This window comes from Podarcis erhardii (assembly GCF_964252035.2).
Source record: "Podarcis erhardii genome assembly, chromosome: 10".
Classification (NCBI taxonomy): Eukaryota; Metazoa; Chordata; class Lepidosauria; order Squamata; family Lacertidae; genus Podarcis; species Podarcis erhardii.
Window position 1 is genome coordinate 67,164,369 of NC_138500.1, and position 27,903 is coordinate 67,192,271.

Here is a 27,903-nt window from a genome sequence, read left to right on the forward strand (position 1 = left end):
CCGAGTTAACAGAATACTTGCTTTTTACCAATTACCTTGCCCGAAAACATCCTGTCATTAATTTCACCCACTTTTTAACTTTCCTACTGCGTGAAGCTGCTGACGCCTGTCTGTCTCTCTCCATGCTAATATATTAAAATGAGCTCGGTAGTTTCACTGAAAGGATTTGTCAGCCTGCCTCTATTTTAACCCCAAGTTGCATGATTGCTTCTCTTCATGAACAGAGGCAGTAATGAAACTTCAATTTGAATCATCAGGAAATGGTGACACCTGCTGCAACTTGCGAGAGACGACTCTGCCGGTGATGCCATGTCCCAGGGACCTTTTGATTCTGCCTTCGCCAAGGGATGTTGCATCTGGGGAAAGTTTCTCATGGCGGCACCCCATGGCCATGCCTCATTTCCCGCAAACTACACAGTAAGGCAGCTTATGGTACCTTCAGGGTCTGCCTGACTGCATCAGTTGTGCCAAAACAAGTGGAGGCTGATGAATGGAAGTCGCTACCGGAGAGCAATGCCTTTGGGGAAAGTGGACAGAGCCATAGCAATGCTGCAAGGATATCCTTGAGGAATAAATGGTCCATAGTATGGTAGACATACCGGCTTCAACCAAGCCCTACCTGCTCTCACTCTCGGCCTACGCTGGGGATCTGGGGATCCAATAGGATCTGTGAACTCAGGAGAAAAACATAACCACACCAAGTGCCCTTTCAATTCCTTTGCCAGCTTCCACGCCAGCTTGTGGTGGACACTTTTGTCTTAAAATACCATCATTTTGATATAAATATATAAAAATATAAATATATATATATATATATATAGCTGTAGATATTTTTTATATATTTTATATGGTGATTCTTTAAAAGTTTCTTTTTGTACATTTCATGTAATATGACGGTTTTCTTAAAAATTTGATAGCAGGAGAGTAATTGTGAAAGAGCTTTGATATTTTTTATATTAAAAAGAATTGCACAAGTGTACTTGAATTTGGCATTTCAGGGTGGGGAAATATAACTAATGTCTGCATCACGCCTAACTGTAATAGTCTTTTTTAAAAAGGCTGCCACTTATCTCTGGAAACTTAAATTCAGGAACAGAATTTGTCAGAATAATCTGAAATATTTTAAAGGATTCAGTGTGTATTTTTGTACTCCTCTACGCCAGCCAATCATTCAGTAACAACAGAAGTATTTGTGGGTGATTTTTAAGGAAGTCTGCCCTTTCCCCCACTATTCCATCTACATGTAAACATTTTCATTATTTTTCTGCACTACAAAATTTATACTTGCTTAGGGGGGGAAATGTGAAATTAACTATTTTTGTGTCGCACAGTTAAGGACTGTAAGCAGAATTGATAACCTGAATGCCCAGAAGTGCCTTTCCAGAAGTAAAGGCCTTTAGTTAATGGGCTGGACAGCATTTCTCCATAATGTGGAAATCCCTTTTAGACTCCCAGGGGTCGGGGAGGGTAGCCGACAACAAATTCACAATTTATCAAAATAATAAATGTGTAACTTGTATTTCTGATACTTGGTCTCAGAATGCACAAAGCTGCCTCGTTTGTTCATTTACCCAAAAAGGGAAACTTTTAAGTCAGTCTGCATGATGCAGCCTAGTTAAGCCCCCCAGATTTCAGTGACAAACTTGAGCATTTGCTAAGTTCTTTCTCCCTTTGAAATCAAGTCGCCTTATAAGTGCTTTGATAAGGTCAGCGATTCAGTTTTAAGAGATTATGAACGCAGCCCTTTAATATTTAGATTGCATTCAGATATTGCAAAACTACCTTATTTAAGGGATACCTGATAACTGGATTTCAAGAGCAAATCAGAAATTGTTTTGTTCAATTTTATTTTATTTTTAAACCAACTCCACTGTCAAGATCAGAGAACCGGGAAAGAGTATGGCTCTTTAAAAAGTATTGCTTTCATGCTGTATGAAAATCTGATGTAAAAAAAAGAAAGTTTTAAATGTGAACGTATCTGCCTATCATACCTGGGGATGTGCTAAATGATGTTACAGCTGTTTCACATCTATGTGTATATTTTGTCCCAATGAAATGTAGTTAGTTAATTTTTTTATCAGAACTGTTAAAGTGTGTCAGCTGTGCTAAGCCTGGGGGTGGGGGGTGAAATCCTGGGGTGGTTTTTTTGTTAGTTTATGGCAGATTAGACACTGGAGGGGTTTTTTAAACAAATGTATATTTATTAATGTGCAGAACACTGGAATTGAAGCACAGATGAGAGAACCTAACAATAAATTAAGTTTGTGGATTTGTATTCATGCTTCCAGCCATTTATTATCCATTGGTCTCCTCTTGGTAAACAATGCCAAGAGAAGGCAGAGAACCTCATTTACCCGTAACTGCTGCTCTCCCAAGAGCCTCCAACTCCCAGGGGGTATTCCTTCTGTTGCTCACATCCACAGTGTTTGGGTTTCTTTCGATAAGCCAGAACCAACCACAGTGAAGGTGGCATTCTTTTCCTCTTCCACTCCTGTGACTTAAGATCCCTGCTGGATTGGGCAAAGGGCCCACCTAGTCCAGCACGCTGTTCTCACAGTGGCCAAGGAGATGCCCACAGGAAGCAGATGCTCAGCTTTCCTCACCTGCAATTACTTGCAATTAGCATTCACAGGCATACTGTCTCCGACAGTGCAGGCAGAAAGAACAACTGGTCTTACCTGAAGTGTCATTCTGGGAGTGGGGCGCCGTATCCAATGGAGTGGGTGTTCACCCTGTCGCGAGACACTAGACAGGAGCAAAGACTTTTGGGCAGTAGGCGGCGCTCCCTCAGTTTTCCGGATTCGCCAAGCCTAAAGTACCTAAAGTGAGAAAAAATACAGTGGTGCCTCGCAAGACGAAAGTAATCCGTTCCGCAAGTCTCTTCGTCTAGCGGTTTTTTCGTCTTGCGAAGCAAGCCCATTGACGGCTTAGCGGATTAGTGCTATTAGCGGCTTTTAGAAGCTTATCGGCTTAGCGGATGAGCAGATAAGCGGCTTAGCAGCTTAGAAAAAGGGGGGGGGGGGAGGAAAAAAACCCCGCAGGAACTCGCAAGACATTTTCGTCTTGCGAAGCAAGCCCATAGGAAATTTGTTTTGCAAAGCGCCTCCAAAACGGAAAACCCTTTCGTCTAGCGGGTTTTTCGTCTTGCGAGGCATTCGTCTTGCGGGGCACCACTGTACCTGCCGACTTCCCCCTTCCCCGGCTCTGGAAATTTCTGTAATAAAATCTCTAAATTGCTAAATATCTGAAAGGCCAGGAAACGCAACACAAGGAACATGACAAACTAGCACTCAAGATAGGCCATACTCCCCCAAACAGTGTATAGTAGAGCTATACAGTAAATACTCCCAAAACTTCAGGTAAGACCAGGGGTCAGCAAACTTTTTCAGCAGGGGGCCGGTCCACTGTCCCTCAGCCCTTGGGGGCAGACTATATTTTGAAGGGGAAAAATGAAGAATTCCTATGTCCCACAAATAACCCAGAGATGCATTTTAAATAAAAGGACACATTCTACTCATGTAAAAACACACTGATTCCTGGACTGTCCGCGGGCCAGATTTAGAAGGTGATTGGGCTGGATCCGGCCCCCGGGTCTTAGTTTGCCTACCCATGGGTAAGACCAATTGTTCTTTTTAGTTTGTGGGGCATTGTATCCATTGGAATGGAACATACCTCAGACCTTTCCCAGACAGGAAGCAAGCTGGAAAGACGATCTCCCCACAAGGGACACAGACTAGTCTGCTTGGTTGTCTTTGCATTTGAGGAAGCTGGAACCACTGGGACACTCGCCTCCCTTGAAAACATTGACAAAAGGGCTCGGACTGGAATATAAAGTCCCTTTGCCTATTTGGGGTTCGAAAGGGGCAAAAGGATTGAGACTGAGAAGCGTGTGGTGCGAAACGACTAGCTGGTCGCTTGTCATCTCTCTGGGTTAGCAGAATTTTCCTTTTACCCTTTGATTCAATAAGGATATCTTTCAATGCCCCTTCTCCAAAAAGGTGACCGCCAGAAAAGGGAACGGTAGAAAAGTCCACCTTAAGATGCTGCATCTGCATTTTGGCTCTTTAGCCACAAGGTGCGTCTAGCCGTTATCTGGGATGCCCTGCTCTTGCTGAAAACTGAACAGAATCCATAGAGGCATCACGAAAGCCCAAGCCTTTAGCTTAGTCAGAATTTGGTGTTGACGGGCCACATCTTGGAGGGGAGATTGCAATAAGTCCTCAAGCCACACAATGCATGCTTGGGCACATGATGAAGCAACACAGGAAGCTCTTAAGGGCAGCTGCTTCATGAATTTTACATGGAGCAAACTCCAGCCTCCTGTCATGTCACGTTCCGGAGTTGGGCATCTCCCTCCTGGGGGGACCAGATGACGAGATGAAAGATTTAACCGAGGGAGTGCCGCCTACTTCCCACAAGTCTTTGCTCCTGTCTAATGTCTCGTGACAGGGTGAACACCAATTCCATTGGATGCGACGCCCCACAAACTAAAACACAGCCATTGACTTACCAATGCATATTTCAATTACATGCACACAGCTCAAACCTTCCTGCGGAGAGTAGGTTTCAGCTTCTCTGAATAACCAATGAAGAGTTGCTAAGCAGCCAGGGACTTGGCTCTCGCCGCCCTCCTCCTCTGGTGAAAGCTCTCCAATTGTAAGCACATCTGAGACGTTCAGAATCCATCTGTACAAGTGAAATGGAGCTTTTCAAATTGTTCTGTTCTAATCTCTCTACCCCACTCAGTGAAGTAAGAAAGCCAAAAAGATTGCAGATTGTATTTCTAGCTCAACAAGATATGCAGTAGAAAGTTCCTCCCCTGCCAGCTTTTCAGTTTCCTGAGTGTTCAGTATTAAGAGCAAGCCCCTACCTTGTATTTGTAAAGTGTTTACAGACACCCTCTCCTCCTGGAAGTAAAGTTTAAATGCTTCCAGGGAAGGGGAAGCAGAGAAGCTCTAAGCAAAATCGAGACATCTACCTAAGTATTGGCATCAGCCCTAGTAAGATACAGTTCCTGGACAAATAGCCTATTTTAAAAACTTTGAATGAGGCAGACCTTATATTCAGAGTGTGAATATAAATTTCAATGGTCCAGGACAAGAATTTCCTTTGGCACTTAGACGTGGTGGATAAATACAAAGGGTTGATATCAACCCTTTTATCAGCCGTGGTTTAAAAATAAAAATTAAGAGCTAAGGCTGTGATCTGACATTAAACACACCTGCTCGTTGGACGAATATACTGTTGGTGGAAGTATTTATGTGGCCCATTTGGCCTATACACAAACCTTCAGTTAGTTGCACTTACTACAGAAATTAAGAATGCCAATCTTAAGAGTCGATATATAGGTGACTCATAGTAGCAACACAGTCCAAAGGTATGAAAATAAATCAGGAATCATAGGGTATGAGCCAATTCACATGCAAATCATGGCATGTAGCACTTCATGAAAGTCAAATTACAAGGGTAAGGAACAAGGGGCGCTATTATTTTTCAAAGGACTGCATCAATGCTGCTACCTATGCAAAGTACAAGAGGACAGGATTTGGCCCAATGAAGCTTACTGTCTAAAATTCAACAAAGGAGATAATGGGGAGGGAAATGGGGGCAGAGAGAAAAGGGAAAAGCTTGTGTTTTTTTCTGGTCACACCTGCCTTATCTTAGATTAGCGAATTACGTGGTTGTACTAAAGGTGTCAAGGAACAGGTAGGTCTTGAGGAGGAGCTGAAGGAACTCTGGAAGGTGATGTCACACTGGAGTTCTGGAAGGCAGTGAAAATGGTGAAGGAGCAGGACACCTGCAGATGGAGGCATGTGCTACTGCTTATAATCAAGTACGTATACCAATAAATATGTCACTGTCTTTTCACAGAACATTTTAGAACTCAATGCAAACTCTATTTACACCAAGGTATGCTAAACCCTCCCCCGCCCCCTCATGCTTAGGAGTCTGGGCTTAAATAACTATTCTAGCACAAACTGGGACTGACAGGTTACAGCTTCTCACCAAGCACCACGTAACATTTGTATTTGGTTAGCGTTATATCCAGCCCCTAGCCTATCAATGGCAGAAAATAGCATGGGGAAGTATTTCAAATTCCTTGACCTCTTTGGATTTTCCCAGCCCTGATGTCCAGTAGAGGGAACGGATACACATCCACTAACTAAATTATTCCCAAACTGACATGTGCATTTTAACATGCCAGAATAACTTTTGTTTTAATTGATTAATTAAGGAATCAGCTGAAACGCTAAGCAAAGAATTGGCAAAAGCAATTACTCTTAATGGCCCTTGTGAATTACTCCAGGAACAATCCTAATCCCTTGAAGTGAAAAGAATATTTACCACCCAACTTAACTGAGCAAGTACAGTAGTCATTTTCCATTACAAAAAAAATAACACCTAACAATAACAGACCACATCTCTAAATCAAGACTAAACCAATCCATAATTGTTTAAAGGCTTCCTCCTATTTTGGGAGTATGGCCAATTTTAAGGTCCCCCCCCCCCAATGGATAGAATCTATTCATTTTTTCTATGAAGGTGAAGTGCACAACAATTTCTATCAGTGCTGACTTAAATTTCATATACATGCTTGTGGAAAAATGAGCTTTTAGAAGATACAATAAGCCACAAGAATTATGCTCTTAAAACACCCCCTAAGGGTATGTTTTATAGAACATAGCGTTTTGTTTGTCATCACTCTGAAATCAAATCTGCTGAACAGGATAATAAGGGGATATAATAGGGTTGGGTGACATCTGGTTTTCAACATTACAATATATCACCAGCTAAACATCACAATATACCAATATATCACGATGTCTGTAATAAGGATGGAGCTATGTAGAAGCATTGGCTGACTTCAAGGTTTTCCCCACATTGTGATTTTTGCATAGCACACACACGTCGTGATTTGCAATATATTTCCAGGTCAAAAATTATGAAACCGATATCATGATATAGACTTCAAACCAGTTTTGGATGATAGAATGATATATCACCCAGTCCTAATAATGACCATTTTCTATTAGAGACTTGTTTATCAACTCTACATTTAACAATTGTTACTATATATATGTATATACAGTGGTACCTCGGGTTACATACGCTTCAGGTTACAGACTCCGCTAACCCAGAAATAGTGCTTCAGGTTAAGAACTTTGCTTCAGGATGAGAACAAAAATCATGCTCTGGCAGCGCGGCAGCAGCAGGAGGCCCCATTAGCTAAAGTGGTGCTTCAGGTTAAGAACAGTTTCAGGTTAAGAACGGACCTCCGGAACGAATTAAGTACTTAACCCGAGGTACCACTGTATAGGGAGAATATATCCAGGGGTCAATGGCAGGCTTGTCTGTAATCTGCCTGGCTTAAAATTTCCATCCCTACGATGAATCAGAAATGAAGCGTCTTCTTGCACACATTTTTCAAAATCAAGATATGCCAATATCATGGCATAGTACTCAAACCTGGCACAAGTAAACACACACACCCTGTTTTAATATTGAAGCTGCATGATGGGGTTTGCAAAACAAACCCTGCGACCATATATGCAGACAGTGCTTTTCTTCTTGGTGCCGGTACGGTGTACCCTAGAGTATCCCCAGAAGAAAAAATCTGTATGCAGGTATGTTAGAGGTGTTTAAGTAGTAGAACCAAACAGGAAGCCATCCCGGGCAGGAAATATAGTTGTTTTCAGAGCACTCAAGCAAATTTCTGTATTCTCAAAAGTCTCAAGAACTACATAGCTTTGACGCCAATACGATCATGGACTCACCAAGTGGTCTTGGCCAAATCACGCCCATGCATTTTTCTTATCTTTTCAGGGACACAGGTTTTCAGAATCAATGTTTATAATCACCACCCTTCCCTCCAAAATGTTGCTTGGAGTAAAAGATTTGAGATCAATTTTGGCTACAGATCAGTCCAGAAGACACAACAGAGAACGACGCCAAAAACAAAAGACCCACTAAAACCACTGAAATCTAATTAAGTAGTAGGAGAAGATTCTGAACTGCATTTATATGAACCTGAGGCACAAGTAGTCTAAATATATAAAAAAAACTTTTTTTCTGATAAAACTTGCCTACTGCTTTGAGAATATATAATCTAGAGGACAAATTTCAACAAAAATACAAAATCAAGTGTGAGAATCCAACCAGCTCTCAGGATTTTGGCAACGTTCAACAAGTCCTATTGAACATAAAACAAAACATTTTTCTTCTCTGTTTAGTAAACACACGACAGGGGAAATGTGATTATTTCAGAAAGAGCAGCTTGGACTTTGGTATATTGAAAAGAGTCCAAGCAGGTCATTTCTGTGCAAAACTGAAGCAGCCAAGAGCCTCACTTACTCTCAGCCAGAGTCACATAAAGGCTTAGCAGGAAATAAAGGAAGGCTATGAAAACAGTTGGCAACTCAAGTGGATCCAAGAGGCCCGCATGGCAGATAATGAGCTTCATAGAAGTCCTGTGCTCAATGAGAAACCAAAAATCATTAAACCATTGCTGGTGTCACAGCTGCTCCATTCACAAGGAAAGCACCATCTTCAGAAGGGAAGCGGCAAAGGACACTGTTGCACGTCATACGTGGATTAGAGAAAAAGTGAAATATCTTGCATGACCAGCACAAGGGCAGTTTTGACACCTGCCGTTTTACTTAATGCAATAAACATTCCCTTTTTGTTAATTCACAAGCCATTTAAAAACAAAATCAAGGTTAACCTTTTCTGATCCCTTTAAAATGGGATGTTGCTGGGGGAAAATTGATGTTGCTGTAAGACGGAACAATCACCATTTAACGGTGCATAGTAAAGGTAAAGGGTAAAGGGACCCCTGACCATTAGGTCCAGTTGTGGCCGACTCTAGGGTTGCGGTGCTCATCTCGCTTTATTGGCCAAGGGAGCCGGCGTACAGCTTCCGGGTCATGTGGCCAGCATGACTAAGCCGCTTCTAGCGAACCAGAGCAGCGCACGGAAACACCGTTTACCTTCTCGCCGGAGCAGTACCTATTTATCTACTTGCACTTTGAGGTGCTTTTAAACTGCTAGGTTGGCAGGAGCAGGGACCGAGCAATGGGAGCTCACCCCATTCGAACCGCCGATCTTCTGATCAGCAAGTCCTAGGCTCCATGTTTTAGCCCACAGCGCCACCCGCGTCCCTGCGGTGCAACCATACTCTTTAAATATTTGGTTGCATGAAGAGTTTTTAATTCACATTCAGTAGTTTAAAGCTTTCACTCTCTCTCTCTCTGTTAGGTGGATTTGTAGCTGGTTGACTGACTGAACCCAAAGAGTATGGCTCCTCATCATTGTGGGGGGAAAGTGACAACCGAGGTGTCACAGGGTTCTGTCCTGGGCCCGTTGTTGTTCAATGTCTTTATAAACGACTTGGATGAAGGAATTGAGGGGATGCTCATCAGATTTGCAGGTGGCACCAAACTGGGAGGGGTAGCCAATGCTGCGGAAGGCAGAATCGAGATTCAAAATGACCTTAACAGATTGGAGAACAGGGCTGAAGCTAACTAAACAATTTTCAATAGGGACAAATGTAAGATTCTGCACTTAGGCAGGAAGAACCAGATGCACAAAGGTTAAGATGTGAGACACCTGGCTTACTATCAGTACATGTGAAAAGCATCTAGGGGTCTTGGTGGACCACAAGCTTAATGTGAGTCAACAGTGATGCAGCAGCAAAAAGAGCTAATGCTATTCTAGGCTGCATCAACAGGAGTATAGTGTCCAGATCAAAGGAAGGTATAGCTGTTACGATATAGAAGCAATGCAGCTGCAAACTACTAGCTTGAAAGCAAAACATAATGGGAATGTTGGGACTGTCCGTGGGAAACAGAGGGACAGTCAATTCACAGTGCAAAGCACCGGAATTAGCTCAGAGTGTAATATGAGCTCTTCCGTATATTCCTGTCCAGGAAGTGCAGGAAGTGTTTGTCTCTACACTGCTGGAGTTTGAAGAGAGCAGCCATGTTTTTTGTAACGCTGCAAAGACAGAAATAAAGGCATGTAAATACGTTTCTGTCTATCTCTTTCCCTGCCAGGGGGCAGGAAAGAGGGGGGGGGTGTTCTTCTCACATTTGAGAAGAATCGCCTATCGAGACCTAGCCTGGATCTTGCTGGGGAATGCAGCCAGGGAGGTCAACAGGGAATCATGCCGGGTGCCTGGGAGAGTTGCCAGTTTCTCCCGATAAAGGCTTGATTTCTGACAATAGTACCATTCTATTCTGCCTTGGTCAGACCCACCTGGAGTGCTGTGTCCAGTTCTGGGTACCACAATTTAAGAAGGATGTTGACAAGCTGGAATATGTGTAGCAGAAAACAACCAAGAAGATCCAGGGTCTGGAAACCAAGCCTTATGAAGAATGGTTGAGGGAGCTGGGTATGTTTAGCCTGGATAAGAGGAGATATGATAGCAATCTTCAGTATCTCAAGGGTTGCCACATGGAAGAGAAAACAAGCTTGCTTTTTCCTGCTCTGGAGGGTAGGACTCAAACCAAGGGCTTTAACTTACAAAAAAAGGAGATCCCAACTAAACATCAGGAAGCACTTTCTGATCGTAAGAGCTGTTTGATAGTGGAGTAGTCTCCCTCGGGAAACTGTGGATTCTCCTGCCTTGGAAGTTTTTAAGCAGAAGTTGGATGGCCATCTGTCATGGATGCTTTAGTTGAGATTCCTGCATTGAAGGGGGTTGGTCTAGATGATCCTTAACACTCCTACTTTCTGCCAAGGTTACTCACACAGGGTCAAGTAAAATCCCACATGCAAATACACCTTCCATTTCAATTGCCCACGCTCCTGAAGAGCAAGATAATGAGCTTGCATGCCCAAGACCTATTCCCAACTACACACCAGACACACAAAGTGGGACTTCATTCATCAATATAGCCACCATTATTGTAAGCTTTCAAACATTTCCTGGGCTAGGGAGAGCAAGGAAAAAAATAAAAGCGTTTGCTGTTAAATCTACAGCTGGCATAACTGTATGCTCGTAGCAGGTGCTTTATAAAGCAAATGTTGACAGAATAACTTCGTTACCTTGGAAACTCGTTGCTATGAGGAAGCAGCTACAAAATCATCTTAGGTGGTCTTTCTATTAGGACAGCTTGTTCTAACTCGACACTCCTACATTGCTCACAGCCACCTCTCCCCAAATGTGTATGTACCATACATAGAGAAAATGGTTAAAGCGTATTGGTTCAGACGTTGTTTTATAAGCCCTAACAAGATCCCCAGCACTTCAGAAAAAGCTGCCCTGAGGTACATGCAAAACTATAAGGAAAACTCTAAAAAAACAAACAAACCCACATTTACCTCATAAGGGGTGGGGATTTGTATATGCTCTCATCATATCAAAATATTTCAAATAACCAGACACATGATTCAATCATTTGTTCATATTCTTAGATTCCTGGATGTATACTAACTCATAAGCTTTTTATTTATAGTTGGCATAGGAACTCACAAATGAGTTATTTAACAAGTGTGGAAAATGGAAACTGTTCTTCAATAATACAGAATTTTGAACCTGAAAAGCTTTAGCACCTTTCCTCACAGAGGCGCAATTTTGATCCATAGAAGAAACACACTGTTGGAAAAAGCTTAATAAAGTTTACAATCTCAGACTTCGGAGAGAATTCATGGAGAATCTTTCCTGCACAAGCCTCATTAGACGAAAGAGGTGCCGTACTAACAGAAGGCTTTTCCCCAGATGTTGCCAGGAGGTTTTGCTCATTGTCTTTTAATTAAGTAATTAATCGGTTCATTTTGTATACCGATGTTCATCTGAGGATCACAGGACAGTTTACAATATAAATAGAATTATTTATGTTGCTCTTACACAGGGCAATTGGAAAACCACAGCTAATCACCAGTGCTGTGGCTAGATGGAACAATGATTGGACTCAGTATAAGGGGCTTCCTGTGTTCCAAATTGTCACCTCTACATCAATTTTGAATTATGGTGCTGGAGGAGACTCTTGAGAGTCCCATGGACTGCAAGAAGAACAAACCGATCCATTCTTAAGGAAATCATCCCTGAGTGCTCACTGGAAGGACAGATCGTGAAGCTGAGGCTCCAATACTTTGGCCACCTCATGAGAAGAGAAGACTCCCTGGAAAAGACCCTGATGTTGGGAAAGACGGAGGGCACAAGGAGAAGGGGACGACAGAGGACAAGATGGTTGGATAGTGTCTTCGAAGCTACAAACATGAGTCTGACCAAACTGCGGGAGGCAGTGGAAGACAGAAGTGCCTGGCGTGCTCTGGTCCATGGGGTCACGAAGAGTCGGACACGACTAAACGACTAAACAACAACAACATCAAGCAAAATGCTTAAATGGCTGTATTTCCTTCTATCGCAGGGAACGCTACACAAGCTGATCAGGAAAGGCAGCTCTTTCAAGGTTAGAGAAATCTAGGAGATTCAGCAAACAGCCGGAAGGAACATTATTCCACATTTCCTAGTTTTCCAGGTGCTATGGAGTTTTCCCAACTGCTGGCTTGGTCATGACCACAGAATGGAAGATGGATCCCCAAAGACGTGCTCTGTGGGGAGCTGGCTTCAGGCACCAGGGCCATTGGAAAACCAACTCTGGATTACAAAAATGTCTGAAAACGTGACATGAAGGCTGGTAACATCAACCCTGCTGTGTGGGAATTCCTTGCAGACGACCGCAGCGACTTAGGAACAGTAAATCTTCTTCTGTTTCTCAACACCATAGGTCATTCATCATGTCAAAAATATTTCATTTTTTAAAAAAACCTCTAAAGTATTATCATAATTCACCTCGTGAAAATATCCCAACAAATACGTCAATGTGTGTATTCATATGTCTTCTTGTAACTATAAGGCCATTTGATCTCTCTCTTTTAATTCAACATCTTCAAGTAACAAAGTCTTTGCATGAAAGAAAGCAGTCACGTGGCTGGTTCTACCTTGACCTCATCAGCAGGCCCATTCTCAGCCGTCTTTTCTCTGTTTCTGCCCTGTTGCAAAGTATACACCGAGGGACCCAGTCTCAAAATCTTTCCGCTGCCAAGACATTCATCACCCTTGTAGAAAACAGCAAACTGAAAAGACAAATGGCAACAATGTTTACAGCACACAGAGAGTTATGTGTAACTGCAAGGAATAGATAACTGAACACAGAGAACCAAAGTCACATGTAAGCTCTCCTGTTTTGAACATGGCAATGTGAAAAAATAGGCAAGGGCATCAAAGTTATTGGTATGTGTGAAACTCAATATATAAAAAAACTGCACAGATATATATACAATATACAGTTGTAAAGAAGCAATCTTCTAAATAAACAAAAAGGCAAGTGTTGCATTCCATGGCAAGTATGTTAAACGCTTTTCCTTTGATATACCACTCAAAAGGTGCCTATAAAAATTCTCTTCACTAGGAGACTGACATCTGAACTTAATCTTTACTATCTAGCACACCCATCAATAGACCACAAGCACACAGCCCATAGCATCAATTAATCTGCACACCAGGACACATACACACATTTTTATGTTGTATTGTAGATCCTTTTTTGTTAAATTTGCAGGATTTGAAAGCCATCCTGCAGTTTTGGAGGGTGGTGACTCAAGACATCGCTAGGTCCAAATAAAACAAACTACTCAGCTGTGTATGAGAATTCGATGGCAAGACTCTTCTGAAAAGTTAAGTGTTCTTAAGTCTCACTATTTTGTGGACACAACCTGCGCTTGGCTATTCGCATCACCCTCTCAAGATTTCATTAGGACTTGCTTGAGTCCTTGATGCGAGGCTGCAGTTTAGAAAGCGCTCTGAGCGTTTTCACATCGGTTGTTGAAGCCATTATGCTGCTTTCCAAAACGCAACCCATTTCTTCTAGGATAGTGTGAGATGAAAATGGAACAGAAGGAAGTGGGCAACAGCTACAGTTCTCATTTATTCATCCGTTTTAAAAAAGGTATTGCACCCTCTCAAAACACTGTACTACTTTACATTAGACCACTGGCCCATAATGGCCAAGCACTGTCTTTTACAGCTGGCAACTGTTTCCCAAGATCTCAAGCACAGGTCATTCCCAGTTTTGCTCTTACAGAAGCCAAGAGTTCAACACGAGACCTTCTCCATACAATGCAGATGCTTTTTCACTGAGCTACAGCTCATCCCTTCTCATCATTTACTTGGAAGTGAGCTTTGCTGAACTCAGTGGGTCCCACTTCCAAGCAGACGTCCACAGGATCTGGCACTGAGTCACGGAAAATGAAAGAAGTAGAGCTTAGTGTTGCCTCTTTCACTATAATTAGCAGTCCATTATACACATTCTACAACTTTCTTTAAAAAAAGAAATAGGGACGACTGAATTTATAGTACCCAATAAATGCTAATTAGTAAAATGAAACTGCAAGGGATCAGAAAGTTGTGCAACAAGGAAAGAAAATTCCATTAGAAACAGTATTTCCCTCCGGGCGGGAGATATTCTAATAGGTATATTGAAATACTCACTTAACAAGCCTACAGAGGAGTCTGCACACTAGGATGGAAAAGAAAATGTTTGCCTCCGAGTGAGAGATCCAGACTTACAGCTCAATCCTACTCAGGTTAATGAAAGAATATGTCCCGATATATGCAGAGAGGCCTGCTCTCAGGTAACTGCATAAGACTGCTGCACTGAAAATACGTTGCAACTTATTGACAGAAGAAGTCATTATGTCTCAGGAAAAAAATCCAAGGAGACTTATTGTGGGGCACAATTTATGTAAGATCAACTTTAAAAGTTCAAACTGTGATCAATTCAGACCGAAGAAATAAAGAAATTCAAACATATTTTGACGAAGCTTTTTACCTGTCCAGGACTCTTGTATTCAAACGGCGAGATGCTTAAGGCTGTAATCCTAAGCATATTTTTCCCCACCCAAGAAGGAAGTCCCAGTTGACTGATAGGCTGTAAATTTAACACACAGGAAGAAACCAAAAGCATCTTCAGTACCTACCTGGCCTGGGGTAAGAGCCCTGATTGGCTTGACCATTGTCACCCATACAGTCCCATCCTGATTTAGAGTTAAGGTGCAAGGCTCTAAACACAAAATAAAATAAAAGTTAAAGAACTAGCTTTCGCATTCTCATCAAATTTGAATGCTATCTCCTAATCCAAATAAATGTCATTGTGCAGTAATACTGGCTCTTTTCCTAGTACAGTGGTACCTCAGGTTACATATGCTTCAGGTTATATATGCTTCAGGTTACAGACTCTGCTAACCCAGAAATAGTATCTCGGGTTAAGAACTTTGCTTCAGGATGAGAACAGAAATCGTGCTCCGGCAGCGCGGCAGAAGCAGGAGGCCCCATTAGCTAAAGTGGTGTTTCAGGTTAAGAACAGTTTCAGGTTAAGAACGGACCTCCAGAATGAATTACCGTATTTTTTGCTCTATAAGACTCACTTTTTCCCTCCTAAAAAGTAAGGGGGAATGTGTGTGCATCTTATGGAGCGAATGCAGGCTGCGCAGATATCCCAGAAGCCAGAACAGGAAGAGGGATCGCTGCTTTTGCTGCGCATCGATCCCTCTTGCTGCTCTGGCTTCTGAGATTCAGAATATTTTTTTTCTTGTTTTCCTCCTCCAAAAACTAGGTGTGTCTTATGGTCTGGTGCGTCTTATAGAGCGAAAAATACAGTAAGTATTTAACCCGAGGTACCACTGTAATACCAAACGCCTTCCCCACAGAAGTAAAATGAACGAATGAATGAAGTCTAGTCACCTAGTGCCATCTGGTGTTGGAAGCGGAAATGACACTCCATCATTTTGTCCCGAATCAGCTCTGCGGGAGGTTCCTCTGCGATCCAGTGTACCCTGTTTGTCCGCAAGAGATCTCTGTAAAGTGCAGGATGGTCTGTAGAGGGTGCCTTGGAAGTGGGTACAACAACTTTAATTTAAAACTAGCTGATCACATGGCTGATCATTATGAATAAAAGCAGCATTTGGGTAAGGAAAACAGTTACAAAACCACTCTTTTATTACGGATTAGTAACTTCACAGCCACATTTGCAATACTGTGGTTTTTGACTACACATTTTACACATCACTTGGGAAGACGGGTGAACTAATGCCAGTGCACTGGAAGAAGCAAAGATCAATAGTGTCAAAGCAATGATGCTTCAACATCAACTTCGTTGGACTGGTCCTGTTGGTCGGATGCCTGATGATCGTCTTCCAAAGCGACTACTCTGTTCCGAACTTAAAAATGAAAAGTGTAATGCTGGTGGTCAATAAAAAAAGTATAAAGACTGTCTCAAGGCAAATCTTTTAAAATGTAGTATCAACACCGACAACTGGGAAAAACTGGCCTGCGAGTGCTCCAACTGGAGAACAGCCTTTACCAAAGGTGTCATGGGCTTTGAAGACACTCGAACTCAGGATGCAAGGGAGAAACGTGCTAAGAGGAAGGCACGCTTGGTAAACCTTCACCATGCTCAACTCCCACCCGGAAACCAATGTCCTCACTGTGGAAGGACGTGTGGATCAAGACTTGGCCGCCACAGTCACTTATGGACTCACTGTTAAAACTGTGTTCATGGAAGACAATCATACTCGGCTACGAGTGATCGCCAAAGAAGAAGACTGTGTTGGACCGATCTCAATTTTTTTAAAAAGTCTGATGTTTAATGATGTCACTGCTTCAAATATTTCTTTCAGGAAGAGAGAAACTACATCCGTTAAACCATGAAAATTCCTGTAAGATTCAAGGTTTCCTATAGGACAAGATGGCACAAAATACCTTGGGATCACAAGGACAGTGGTTTATCTTGTTTGTAGATTTCAGTACTTACATTTTCTACAAAAGGGATGGCAACAAACATAAAAACTGGCTTGCTTGCTTTTAAGCATGATTTCTGAATCTCAAGCAAGGATGCCTAGCCTGCAATCCTCCAGATGTTGCTGGACTACAGTTCTCATCACCCTGGACGACTGGTCTTGCTAGCTAGCGTTGATGGGAGTTGTAGTCCAAAAACAGCTGGAGACCCAAGTTTGGAAAACTCAGATCTAGAGGGTCACAGGTTAGCAACCTCTTGTCTAAGAATGGCTAAAGAATGGCAAAAAAACAGGGTGTGAAATGATTATTTGAAGTGGGTGTGTGTTATGGGCACCTATCACAGTTTAGTGCAACATCTGTAAATAGCAGGTAAAGGTAAAACTAAAGAATCCCTGGACAGTTAAGTCCAGTCCAAGGCGACTATGGGGTGCGGTGTTCATCCCGCTTCAGGGCAAGGGAGCCGGCGTCTGGCCAGCATGACTAAAACAGCTAAAACAGTTTTGCAGTTTTCCTCACCTTTCCAGCCCCTCATTTTGCAAAATGACAAGCAGGTTTACTGGGTGTCTCCTTTTACAGTGGTGCCTTGGTTTACGAACTTAACCCATTCCAGAAGTCCGTTCTTAAACCAAAGTGCTCTTAAACCAAGGCGTGCTTTCCCATAGCAGCGGGGGACTCAATTTACAAATGGAACACACTCAACAGGAAGCGGAACATGTTCTGCTTCCAAGGCAAAGTTCACAAACCAAAACACCTCCTTCTGGGTTTGCAGCATTCTTAATCCAAGTTGTTCATAAACTAAGCTGTTCTTAAACCAAGGTACATGTCTAGGTGTGTGTGTAGGCAAAGCTTAGCTATGCAAACTAAACCATGGTTTTATTATGGAATTTGGGATTTTAAACAGGTTTTAGGCAATATACCATGATAAACACTACCTACACTGCACTGGACAAACATTATTAATCAAAGATATAGTAATATATTTGGTAAGACTAACTTATATTAGTTCTAAGGTAAAACTCAACAATTTCTTTCAGTGCATGCCATTAGATTCCTGATGCCAACATCCTTTTCAATCTTTGTTAATCAAAGAATCTTGTTAATCTTGTTAATCAAAAGCCAGTTTGAACAGGATGTAATAAAACTTGACACCAGCTAACTTAACGGCTTTTCTTTTTCTTTTCAATGGAAAAGCCAAGAATCTTAGGCCAATAATAACCGCATTCTTTTTGGCAGGAATTACAAACGGTACACAGAATTAGAAAACTTACCACAAAGATATCCCTAGAGGCAATATTTTTATCTACAACAAACCAAGCATCTTTGAGGCCTCCTAGCCTGGCTCTCTGGCCATATGTATACAGGAAACAACCTAAAAATAAAAAATAAAATAAAATATATATTTCACATTGTTAACACTGCTTAATCCTTTTGTTCCTCCAGAAATCGCAACCTACCATTTCAACAGAGAACAGAATCCTACGGATTAAAAACATAGTTTCTGAATGAGTAACTCATGAAAACTTAGGGAACACTCATCAACTGTTGCATTTTCATTTTCATTTTTTAAAAAAGTAAGCCTGAGTCTATAAAGTCAAAAACCTTTTCTAAAAGTGTGATTCAACAATGCAAAATATGCTGACAATCATCTGCCACACCCGCCTCAAATGCCAAAAAAGTGCTCCATATTTATACACTTCATTAGCTAGGATCAGGCACAAGTTCCCTTCTAGGCCTTTGGAACAGTATTTATCAAGAAAAGTAGCAGATAACAAATTGGCAAATAAGCAGGCATTAGAGGAGATATGAGCATATTTTGTGAAACTGTTATAATTGAGGGTATTGCTCTACTTCACCAAGGAAACAAAAAAATGTTCTCAGTTATTATGAAAGAAAGTTCAACTACCTAAAACTTACAAAGACAAGAATTCTACCAACATTTTGTCTTACAATTTAAAAACTTACTGAGTTTGATCATGCCACTATCCTATAGAGATTACAAATTTAAGCCACCCATTTGTAGATGTATTTACAGCAACGGTTATTTGTAACATTTGCCTTCAAAACTGCACTGAGGGGCCAATTAAATCACAAGCTAGACAACAGAACAGGGGTTGCCAACCCTTTTGAACCAATGGGCACATTCAAACTGGGGTTGTATGGCAGATTTCTACTGCTTGAAGCACTATTATTTCAGTAATTCTCACAGAAGCCCTGTAAGATAAGTGAATGTCTATAAGCTACAGATTGGAAAGTCAACAATCGTGGCATGAAAAAGGCCACCTAATGAGTGGAAGGTAGAGGTGGGGCTCTGCAAGTGAGAATTATGGCTCATAACTCACATTCATTTCTATTTTATTACACCAGCATTTCTCGATGAACATATGTTTGATTGCATTAAATCATATAAATAGCCAAAAGCCAATAAAAGTGCACATTTACATGTTACATGCAAAAATGTGAAATGTGTAATTTTTAGATAGATACCAAAATGAGAATATAAATATGCAACAGTTTTGCCATCGAATGGGTAAGCCTCTTCCTCTTTACAATTCTTTTGAAACTATATATTCCATCTTGCAAGGTAAATGGCGTTTCCGTGCACTGCTCTGGTTCACCAGAAGCGGCTTAGTCATGCTGGCCACATGACCCGGAAGCTGTCTGTGGACAAACGCCAGCTCCCTCGGCCAGTAAAGCGAGATGAGCGCCACAACCCCAGAGTCGTTCGCGACTGGACTTAATGGTCAGGGGTCCCTTTACCTTTACCTAACTATGAAGAAGAGAAGCACCGTGAAGGACTGGAACCACCTCTATATCTCTGTATTAAGGGAATGAAGGGTGTGCAAGACCCCAGACCAGTCGCCTCCAGAGAAATGAACATTCTAGTCCCACAACCCCATTCCCAAACCTTAGGCTTAACTTTGGGGAATCAAAACCCACAGCTTCCTTTGCATTTAATGAGAAATGCATAGCAAAACTATCCTGTTGAAAAGCCTCCACAAAGTCTCACGCTGCTGAAGGCCAAGGCCAAGCCCAGCAATTATTACAATTCCTTTCTTTGTGAAAATGATTGTTCTCCCTTTACATGTCTGGTCTAATTTCAAGCATTAACAGATTCCTTCCTTAAGCATGTTTATGTTTATATTGCTTTACCATTTACTTTAAAGAGATTAAAGGATCAAAATTTTGTCAGCCTAAAAAAAGGCTCATTTCCCTACAATTTATCAGCTAATAAAACAGAAGCAGAACACAGCAGTAGAATAGCTAACTACCAAATCTGAAGCGTTTACAACCAGATGCTTTTGACACAAATTGCGTTCTACAAGCACCGGGGCTCAACATTTAATCTACTGTTAGTTGGGCCAACTCAGGAAAGACAGAACTCAAAAAAGTCGTTTCTGATGCCTCTGCATCCTTCCTGTTCATGAGATACGGGGTCAGAGAGCCAGAAAACAGAGATATAAACCTTGCTTTTTATATATAACCGTGCTGTGAAATGCAAATAAATTACAAAAGAGCAGTCCATTTTTTTCCAAACACAAGGGACGTTAGCATAGTAACAAAATACCAGCTGACCTTTGTGTGTTCCAATGACCTTGTTGTCTTCAATGGAAACAAAGTTGCCTGGACGGGGCTCCAAATACTGCAAGGAAAACAACTGTGTGTAAAAACCCACTCCCAGGCCACAATCTGAAAATTAAACCAAAGCAAAACAAAACAACAGCATACTTTATTTTTTAAAGACACCTGAAACAAGTTATCTACAAATGTGGTGAATCCGTAATTACTTACCTCCAGAAGGAACTTTTCAAAATTCCTTTCACCGATAAAACAGATTCCCATGCTCTAAAATAAAACAAGGGAACAGAAACTCTGACTATCATGACCAAACAACAAATAAAAAAGCATGGATATTTTAAAAGTTTTAACAGCACAGAAGATATAGCTAGAAACATGCAGAGCAAAGAGCAAAATTCAATTTCCATCAAATACAACATCCTTCCCTGAAGTACATAAATAAAAATCTAATATTAATTTATTAAAACATTTATATCTGGTCTCTCCTACAAAAGATCTCAGTAACTAACAGCTGGTTTAAAAAAGGCAGGAAAGTGAAATTCCGTGTAGTTCAGATGAAAAAGAGCAGTTAAGCAGAAGTCTCTCCACTATACCTGCTCTGGAAGCTAATTCCCTGAACATTATCACCTCACCTGTTAATTACTGCAATTCCAATACACCTCTTTATTGCTAATTATATCCAGAAAACCATCACACAAAACCATGGCAACCCTTACCAGATTAATGGGTCGATCCCCAAACACCTTCCCTACTCCACCAACTAGGGTCTTAATTCACAAGAGGAAAACCACATTCGTCCTGATCAACTCTTCCAGGAAACACATAATCACAGAAAGAATCACTCTTTGACCACCCTATGGCAAGAATACTATAATATATTCATGGTCATCTCATGCCTGATTCTACCATGCAACACCTTCTGGTGACATGTCATGCAGATTCAACTTCTACTGGACAAGGAATGTGAAATGTGGTAAAAGCTAAAGCACTTTTTGGCAAACCCTTTCTATTCGTCTTCCTCGGAACTACTGCCACAAATTGGTATATTAAAATGGAGACACAGAGCAACGATCATATCAATGTTTTGGGAGGCTTGTTTAAACACTGTACTTCAGTGTGTGGATTACAAGAGTTGTAAATATACACTTCACTAACTACTCATGCTTTAAACACATTACAAAAGCTAGTTTTTTTCAGTGAGCAATACCAATAGTTCAAACAAAAAACGTCACAAGTTGGGACCATGAAATGTTTTCCAGAAGTAATGAAGACCCCAATTCAGCTGTGCATGGAGAACAGGACCGGTGATCATGCCCGCGATACCATGGCTGGTATCGGCCCCACTCACATGGCACAGACTTTTCCAACGCACATTTCAGTACCAATGCATGAATGCCCAGGAACAGGGCCATAACACAGAAGGTGGACCCAGCAAAGCCAGGCAACTTCCCCCTTCTCCACAAGTGGCTTCTTTGTCCAGGGAACAACCATAATGAACTGTTACAATCATCTCTATTTCAATCATAGTGTGCAAAACAAGCTCTTATCAGGAGAACAATGGGGTGACAAAAACAATTTGAGGATGACAGAATTCTACTGCTGCACTCATTTTTTGATGGTGGCACAGAAGACCCATTCAGTGAGCACTGCCCCTCTAAGCGCTTTGATGATAAGACAGTAAGAGTTACCATGCCTCTTTTCTCTGCAGTACATGGTGAAGGTGATGTTCAGCAGCTATCTTCTTTACAAAGTCTTTTGTTAGCTCTCCTAGAGGAAAAATGGTTCTCCGCAAGGCTTCTTGTGAGATCTGACTGAGAAAGAATGTCTGGTCTTTAAAATGATCAGCTCCCTGAAGAAGTTTTACAGCTGTGAAAAGGGAGGCGAAGGAAAAGATATAAAATAAAATTACATTGACTATACACAGCCCATTTCACTCGCATGTTTCCTTCGCTGTATTTCTGACTATTACTTAAAAAGAATATTATAAAAGATATCAAGTTTAATAAGAAAACTATCCAAATTTTCTCATTACAAAAAAATGTGATGCATATTTTAAGGAAATGTTAAGAAAACACTCTTTGCACAAAGCAGCAATTGTTTGCAGACAAAATAAGTGCTGATGTACACACTTCATCTGCCAACTATGATGCCCTCCCACTCACTTCCATTGAACGGATGCTATATACATGGAGCTCCTCAGTGTGAGCCTATGGAAATATGTGCAGTTTGCTTCATGGTTAATAAAGGAAGCTCCATGGAAGAACAAACTATTCCATAACCAACCAAAGAGAAACTCAAGCTAGAGCTGCAATAAACCTTTCATTTGATTTTAGCCCAACCCAGCAAGAAGCTATTCCTGTGAATTATTCCAGATGCTATGGAACATAAACTGCGGGTGAACAAATATAGAAAACTTTGCATCAGAATTCACTGCACATTGTCCTTCAGAATATAATGCTTTCTGTATGTGCTATGCAGTCAAGTAAAGTCTGATTCATTTATTTCACCCATGGGCCATTACAAAGTAGCTGAAACAATAAGGTACATCCGGGCAATCAACAGCCCTAAAACATACACAAGGCAACCCAAAACAGTAAATAACCCAACTTTTGTTCAGGCAATACTCAAAGGCAAGCATCCTGATTATGGGGTCTACAATGAGCAGCACTATATAGTAGCTTTTCCAGAATTTCTTCACCAAATAATGTAACCTTGCATCAATTGTCTGCTCTGCTTTAGCTTTTCCTTCCCTATCCTATCCTAAGAGATCGTTTGCAAAATACATGTTATGGGCAAAAATGTGTAGGTTACATATGCCCCACTCATCCCAATTCTCAGCATAATAAATTATATTAAATATAAGATTTGGATTTCAGCAGTAGGCCACTTACCATTTCTTACTTCAAATCTATTCCTGAAAAGTCCTTCTGGCCTGCGTATGTATTTTTGCTGAAATACTTCATTGTCTTCCAAAGAAGTTCTTGCATAATGTCCAGTGGCAATTGCATCTGCTCCTGGCAGGTTTAAAAAATATGTGCATGTTATGGGAGATTCTTCAGAGAGAAGCTTAGAACATGCTGTTATGTTAACAAAAGATCCAACATATTATGTAACAATGCTAGTTTCTATGGAACACCTAAATCCTGAAAAAACAAGAGGCCAGTCTTAAAATCTGTATCACTTTCTCAAGGGCTTGCTCCTGATTTTGGTTGCAGTTTCTTTATTGGCATTTAGGAATGAAACACAAGAAGCTGGCTCATACAGAGTCAGACAACTGGTATGAATGCTTATGAGGCCACCGCCTAGCTGAAGTTAGACAAGTCACTGCTTGCCTGGATGGGACCCCTGGGAACTATATTTATGCCACCTCGGGTAGAATAGATACAGGATATCAGGAAATAAAGAAGTTAAATATTTTTATGCCTTTCCATGGTTTCAAACGGGGCTTTTTCAGCCCTACCTGAAGATGCCAGGGATGGAACCAGATAATTTCTGCAATCGAAGCATGTGCTCTACTAAGCTACAGTCCTTTGGTTAAGTTGTAGATAAGCTGCAAGCAACTTACCAAGGTTATTCACAGCATAATCCAGGAAATAATTGAATTTGATGTACTTATTGCATATAATATCAGGATTAGGGGTCCTTCCCAATTCATATTCATTTAAGAGGTAGCTGTAAAGAAAACTAGAATGATTATGAACATTTGGAAATTCAGAGCCATGTTTGCCAAGGTTTAACCTAAATCTAACCACATGGGCTTACCAGGAATCTTACACATTTTATGTAAAAACAAGTATCTAATTCGTTTTTTCATCCCAGTAAGAGGACTAGAACTAAACAAGCTTTCCTCTGTCTGGATTTCACTGAAGTTGTTTCTTCTTATGCTCAGAAACTCTGAGGTTAACATGGCAGTTCTTCTTGTATTTAGCACTTATTATGAAGTTCAGTGTTTATTATATTCAACCATGATTAAGAACTACTACTAAGATCAATCTGCAGGCATGCTTTCAACAACTTTCAAATACAAACTGTATATTTGTAAACCATGGCTGTACAATTCAAAGATGTTCACATATGCAATATAATTAGCTATGAAGTCTACAGTTATGAATATGCATGTTAATCAGCGGGGATTTATGCCCTATTCCATCAAGCAGTGCCATAAGAGGATATTCACTAGCTCTTGCAAAGGTTTCTCTCACTTCTTCTTTGCATTGTAGAACAGGAATCAGCCTCCAAAGGTAATTCTGCTGAACCTGGTTTGAAAACTGACTTCTTCATCTTGTGCCTTCATGTATTTTAAACATCTGTCCTGCTTTTTGAGCTCATAAGGTGCTCAAAGTGCCTTATGAGCCCATCACTGCAAACAACAATAAAATGTTCTGCATGGACTCGACCATCAGCTGTAAATAAATTATGACTACAAAGTGAGAGGTTGAATCCTCAGTAGAGGTTGAGCCAAGCTCTTTATCTGGAGAAGCAGCATATGGCACTTGCTCAGATTTGGCACACTCCACTCCTCCCATCAAAAAAAAATGAACCCACAAAATCATAAAACAAATTTCTATAAAAGAAAAATGACCATTCGCAGCACTCTATACTGCCCTACAGCATATATCTCCAGATGTATCAAGCAAACAACCTATCAGCTACAAGGAAATGAAACCTTGTTTTTTACACACACACACACACACACACACACACACACACACACACCCTTTCTCATCCCAGACACAGTGATCCATCAGAGCCTTTAGTACATGAAAAATTCATTCACAGAGTCTCCCCTAAGGAAATTTTACAAGGATGCAAGGCCATGACATCCATCATGCATTCTCTATTCGTTATACCTCCAAGATGCCCTAAAAGAAATGGAAAATACCTCAGGAGCATTTGCTGGAGAAGAAGACAGTCCTATTAGATTAAAATGGGCTATAACAATAAAAATGTCAAAGGTGTAGAAATGCGAAGATTTGGGGGAGATGGGTGGGGGGAGAATGATTTTGCCCCAAGTCAAACATAAAATTTGGAAATTCTGAGGGGAACCCCTGCACCTGGCCCAGCCTGGTGCAAGTGGAGGAAAGGGGCACCAACGCTACCTGCTCCTTCTCTCTGCTCTCTGGGTCAGGGCTGGGCTGCATGCAGCCCTGTAGAGAAGGGGCCTTTGTGGGGGACCTGGTTGCACCCCATCCCCAAAATGGGCCTCTTACATAGAACCTTTTCCCCTGTCTACAGATTTGCAAAGAGTAATTGATGTTTTTAATGATCACTCTGCACATGAATAACGGCATGTTTTCCTAAACAGGAGCTCTACAAGTCCTATTTTGATGAAAACAGCAAGATTAAAGTTGCAACCCCACCAATATCCACTGCAGGTGGAGGAAAATGTAGTCAGTCATTCAGAGCATCTGTGCATATGCGGAAAGGTTTGCATTACAGCACAGACCTAAGCTGACTTTGGGGATACCAACCTCCCTTACTTCATTACTGCATACAGCCATGCAAAGCTTTATCTTGGCAAATCTTTAATGAAAACTCTCTTACCTAAAGACTTCATTCCAATATTCTTTTACATAGAAAACCTGGTGAAATGGAATGTCTAGTATCTGACAAACTCTGTAAGCATCTTCACAGTCTTTGTCAGCAGAACAGATTCCTTGTTCATCCACAATGTCCCAGTTCTTCATAAACACTCCAGTCACTTGGTACCCTAGAGAGGACAAGAAATAAAATATTTTGCATGAAGAATCACTCAAGACTAACCTTGCAAATTAAGCAAGCTGTCAAAAATAGTTGTGTCATTCTCAGCAAGCCTTTTTTTTTTTTTTGCGAAGCCTCACGCTGTAACAGAACACTGCTTCAAAGCAAAAAACCAACAAAACCAAGGTATACTCAGATTAGGAATACATGTTATTTTGGCTTCATAGTAGAGCTTCATAGTGAAGCATTTCAGAGCTTGGAATCGCCAAGGAAAGTGGAACTGGACGAATGAAGGTCACGGGCAGTTCCCAAACTCCTGCGCTCCAGGTATCTTGGGACTACAACTCCTACTAACCCTAACCAATAGTTAAGGATGGTGGGAATTGTAGTCAAAAGGCTTTATTAGCAGGGGGTTTTTCAGCTGGAACTTTTTAGGTGGGTGCCACTGCCATTCTAAGAGAACGAGGGAGCCGTTCATGGGGAATTCCAGCACCTCTTTCCCCATAAAAACAGCACTGTGTATTAGTATAATGTCCGTGGAAAGATGAGGGTGACACAAGGCTTTTACGGTAGATACAAAAGCCCCTTTCTTGCAAGAAGGAGACATACTACTAATGCATTTATCGATCTTGCACAGAGGCGCACAGGCAGACTTGAGAGGGTTTTCTCATTTGTTCTCCCTGCAAGAAACTTTGTGGTGTTCTAATTCTAAGGTCTCAAATACAGAATATCCATAAACTCCCACATATCTAAATATATAAACCATGTGTCTGAAATAGTACGGGAGAGCCATTTTGACTCTCCCAATGACCTCAAATATTCCTCTGCAGTAAGGGAAGAAGCAAATGGTTTGGAAAGCTTTCCCATTGTCTTTTCGCTTACAAAACCCTCTCTTGAGGGCGTCTTTGCGTATGAATAGGGCGAGCCTGTATAAATAAATAAAACAAGATAAATCCCACCCAGGAAAACGGCTCCCTGAGGAGAATAATGGGGGGGGGGGGAGAGAGAGAGACTCGCGTGTGCGTTGACGACGAGACACGTGTGAAGGCTGTGGGAAGAAGGCCTGCCGCCACCCTCAAGACCCGGGAGTAAAACCTCGGGCTTACTCGCGAGCAAAACACCTACAAACCGCCCCCCCCCCCCGGCTGAGAAGCGGATAGGCGACGGAGCGGCGGCCGTGAGGCGGCGTCAGGGGAAGGAGGATGGCTCTGTTCCCGCGGCCCGTGAGGGAAAAAGCGGAGCTCGCGTGAGGGGAAGGCCGAGGCGCCGGGCCGCGTCCGAACCCCGCCGCCCAGGTGGCTGCTGCCTCACCTCTCCGCCGCAGCAGCAGGGCCGCCACGGCGCTGTCCACGCCGCCCGACAAAGCGCAGGCCACATGCCGCCGAGCGGCGCCCAACATCTTTCCCCTCACGGACCCGGCTCGGCTCCCTTCCGCGGGGCGGAGCCCGGCTCGCCGAGGGCGGGGAAGCGGCGCTTTCCGCTAGGCCGCGCGAGACCAACCACCGCAGGCCCCGGTCTTGTCGGTCTTTTGTTTTTATTTCCCCCACCACCACCACCACCAGAGAGGTCTTTCTGACGACGAGTCGCAGAATTGGCCGAGTTGGAAAAGGCCCGCGAAGGTCGGCCTAGCGGCGGAGTTGAGAACCTTTCGCCCAACGCGGGATTCGAACCCGCGACCCCTTGAGAGTCTCATGAGCGCGAGTCCTAGGCTCACCGGGCCCAGTGGGGATTGGCGCCTCGGAGCAAGCAAGCGCACGTTGCACTGTGACGTCACCGCGCCGCTTTAAATAGCCTTAGGGTGGCCACCTGTCCTGTTAACAGGTGGCCCC

At 42.0% G+C, this 27,903-nt stretch overlaps 2 protein-coding genes across 14 annotated transcripts in view; one reads left to right on the forward strand and one right to left on the reverse strand.

Moving 5' to 3' along the window:
- Window positions 1–2,275, forward strand: part of CELSR1 (cadherin EGF LAG seven-pass G-type receptor 1) — a 155,105-nt gene extending 152,830 nt beyond the window's left edge. For 2 of the 3 annotated variants that reach the window (XM_081877753.1, XM_081877755.1), the window contains exon 35: window positions 225–2,275. In XM_081877753.1, coding sequence (XP_081733879.1) covers window positions 225–249 — 25 coding nt within the window. In that variant the 3' untranslated portion in view covers window positions 250–2,275. The remainder of the gene's footprint in view (window positions 1–224) is intronic. The other variant, XM_081877754.1, reaches the window with a different exon arrangement.
- TRMU (tRNA mitochondrial 2-thiouridylase) lies at window positions 2,037–27,583 on the reverse strand. Of its 11 annotated transcripts, none has more exons than XM_081878017.1 (15): window positions 27,386–27,583; window positions 25,919–26,084; window positions 23,940–24,046; window positions 23,266–23,388; window positions 22,068–22,240; window positions 20,588–20,641; window positions 20,372–20,438; window positions 18,067–18,167; window positions 15,746–15,890; window positions 14,983–15,065; window positions 12,952–13,080; window positions 10,255–10,401; window positions 5,655–5,761; window positions 3,188–4,686; window positions 2,037–2,846 (listed from the first exon to the last, which is right to left on the reverse strand). In XM_081878017.1, the coding sequence occupies exons 1-13, from the start codon at window positions 27,471–27,473 to the stop codon at window positions 5,696–5,698; spliced, it is 1,449 nt and encodes a 482-aa protein (XP_081734143.1). In that variant the 5' UTR covers window positions 27,474–27,583; the 3' UTR covers window positions 2,037–2,846; window positions 3,188–4,686; window positions 5,655–5,695. The 11 variants fall into 11 exon arrangements, with proteins under 11 accessions (XP_081734143.1, XP_081734138.1, XP_081734140.1 ...); XM_081878012.1 differs by having other exon boundaries at window positions 5,655–5,797; XM_081878014.1 differs by having other exon boundaries at window positions 5,651–5,797.
- Window positions 27,584–27,903: the final 320 nt, after the last annotated feature.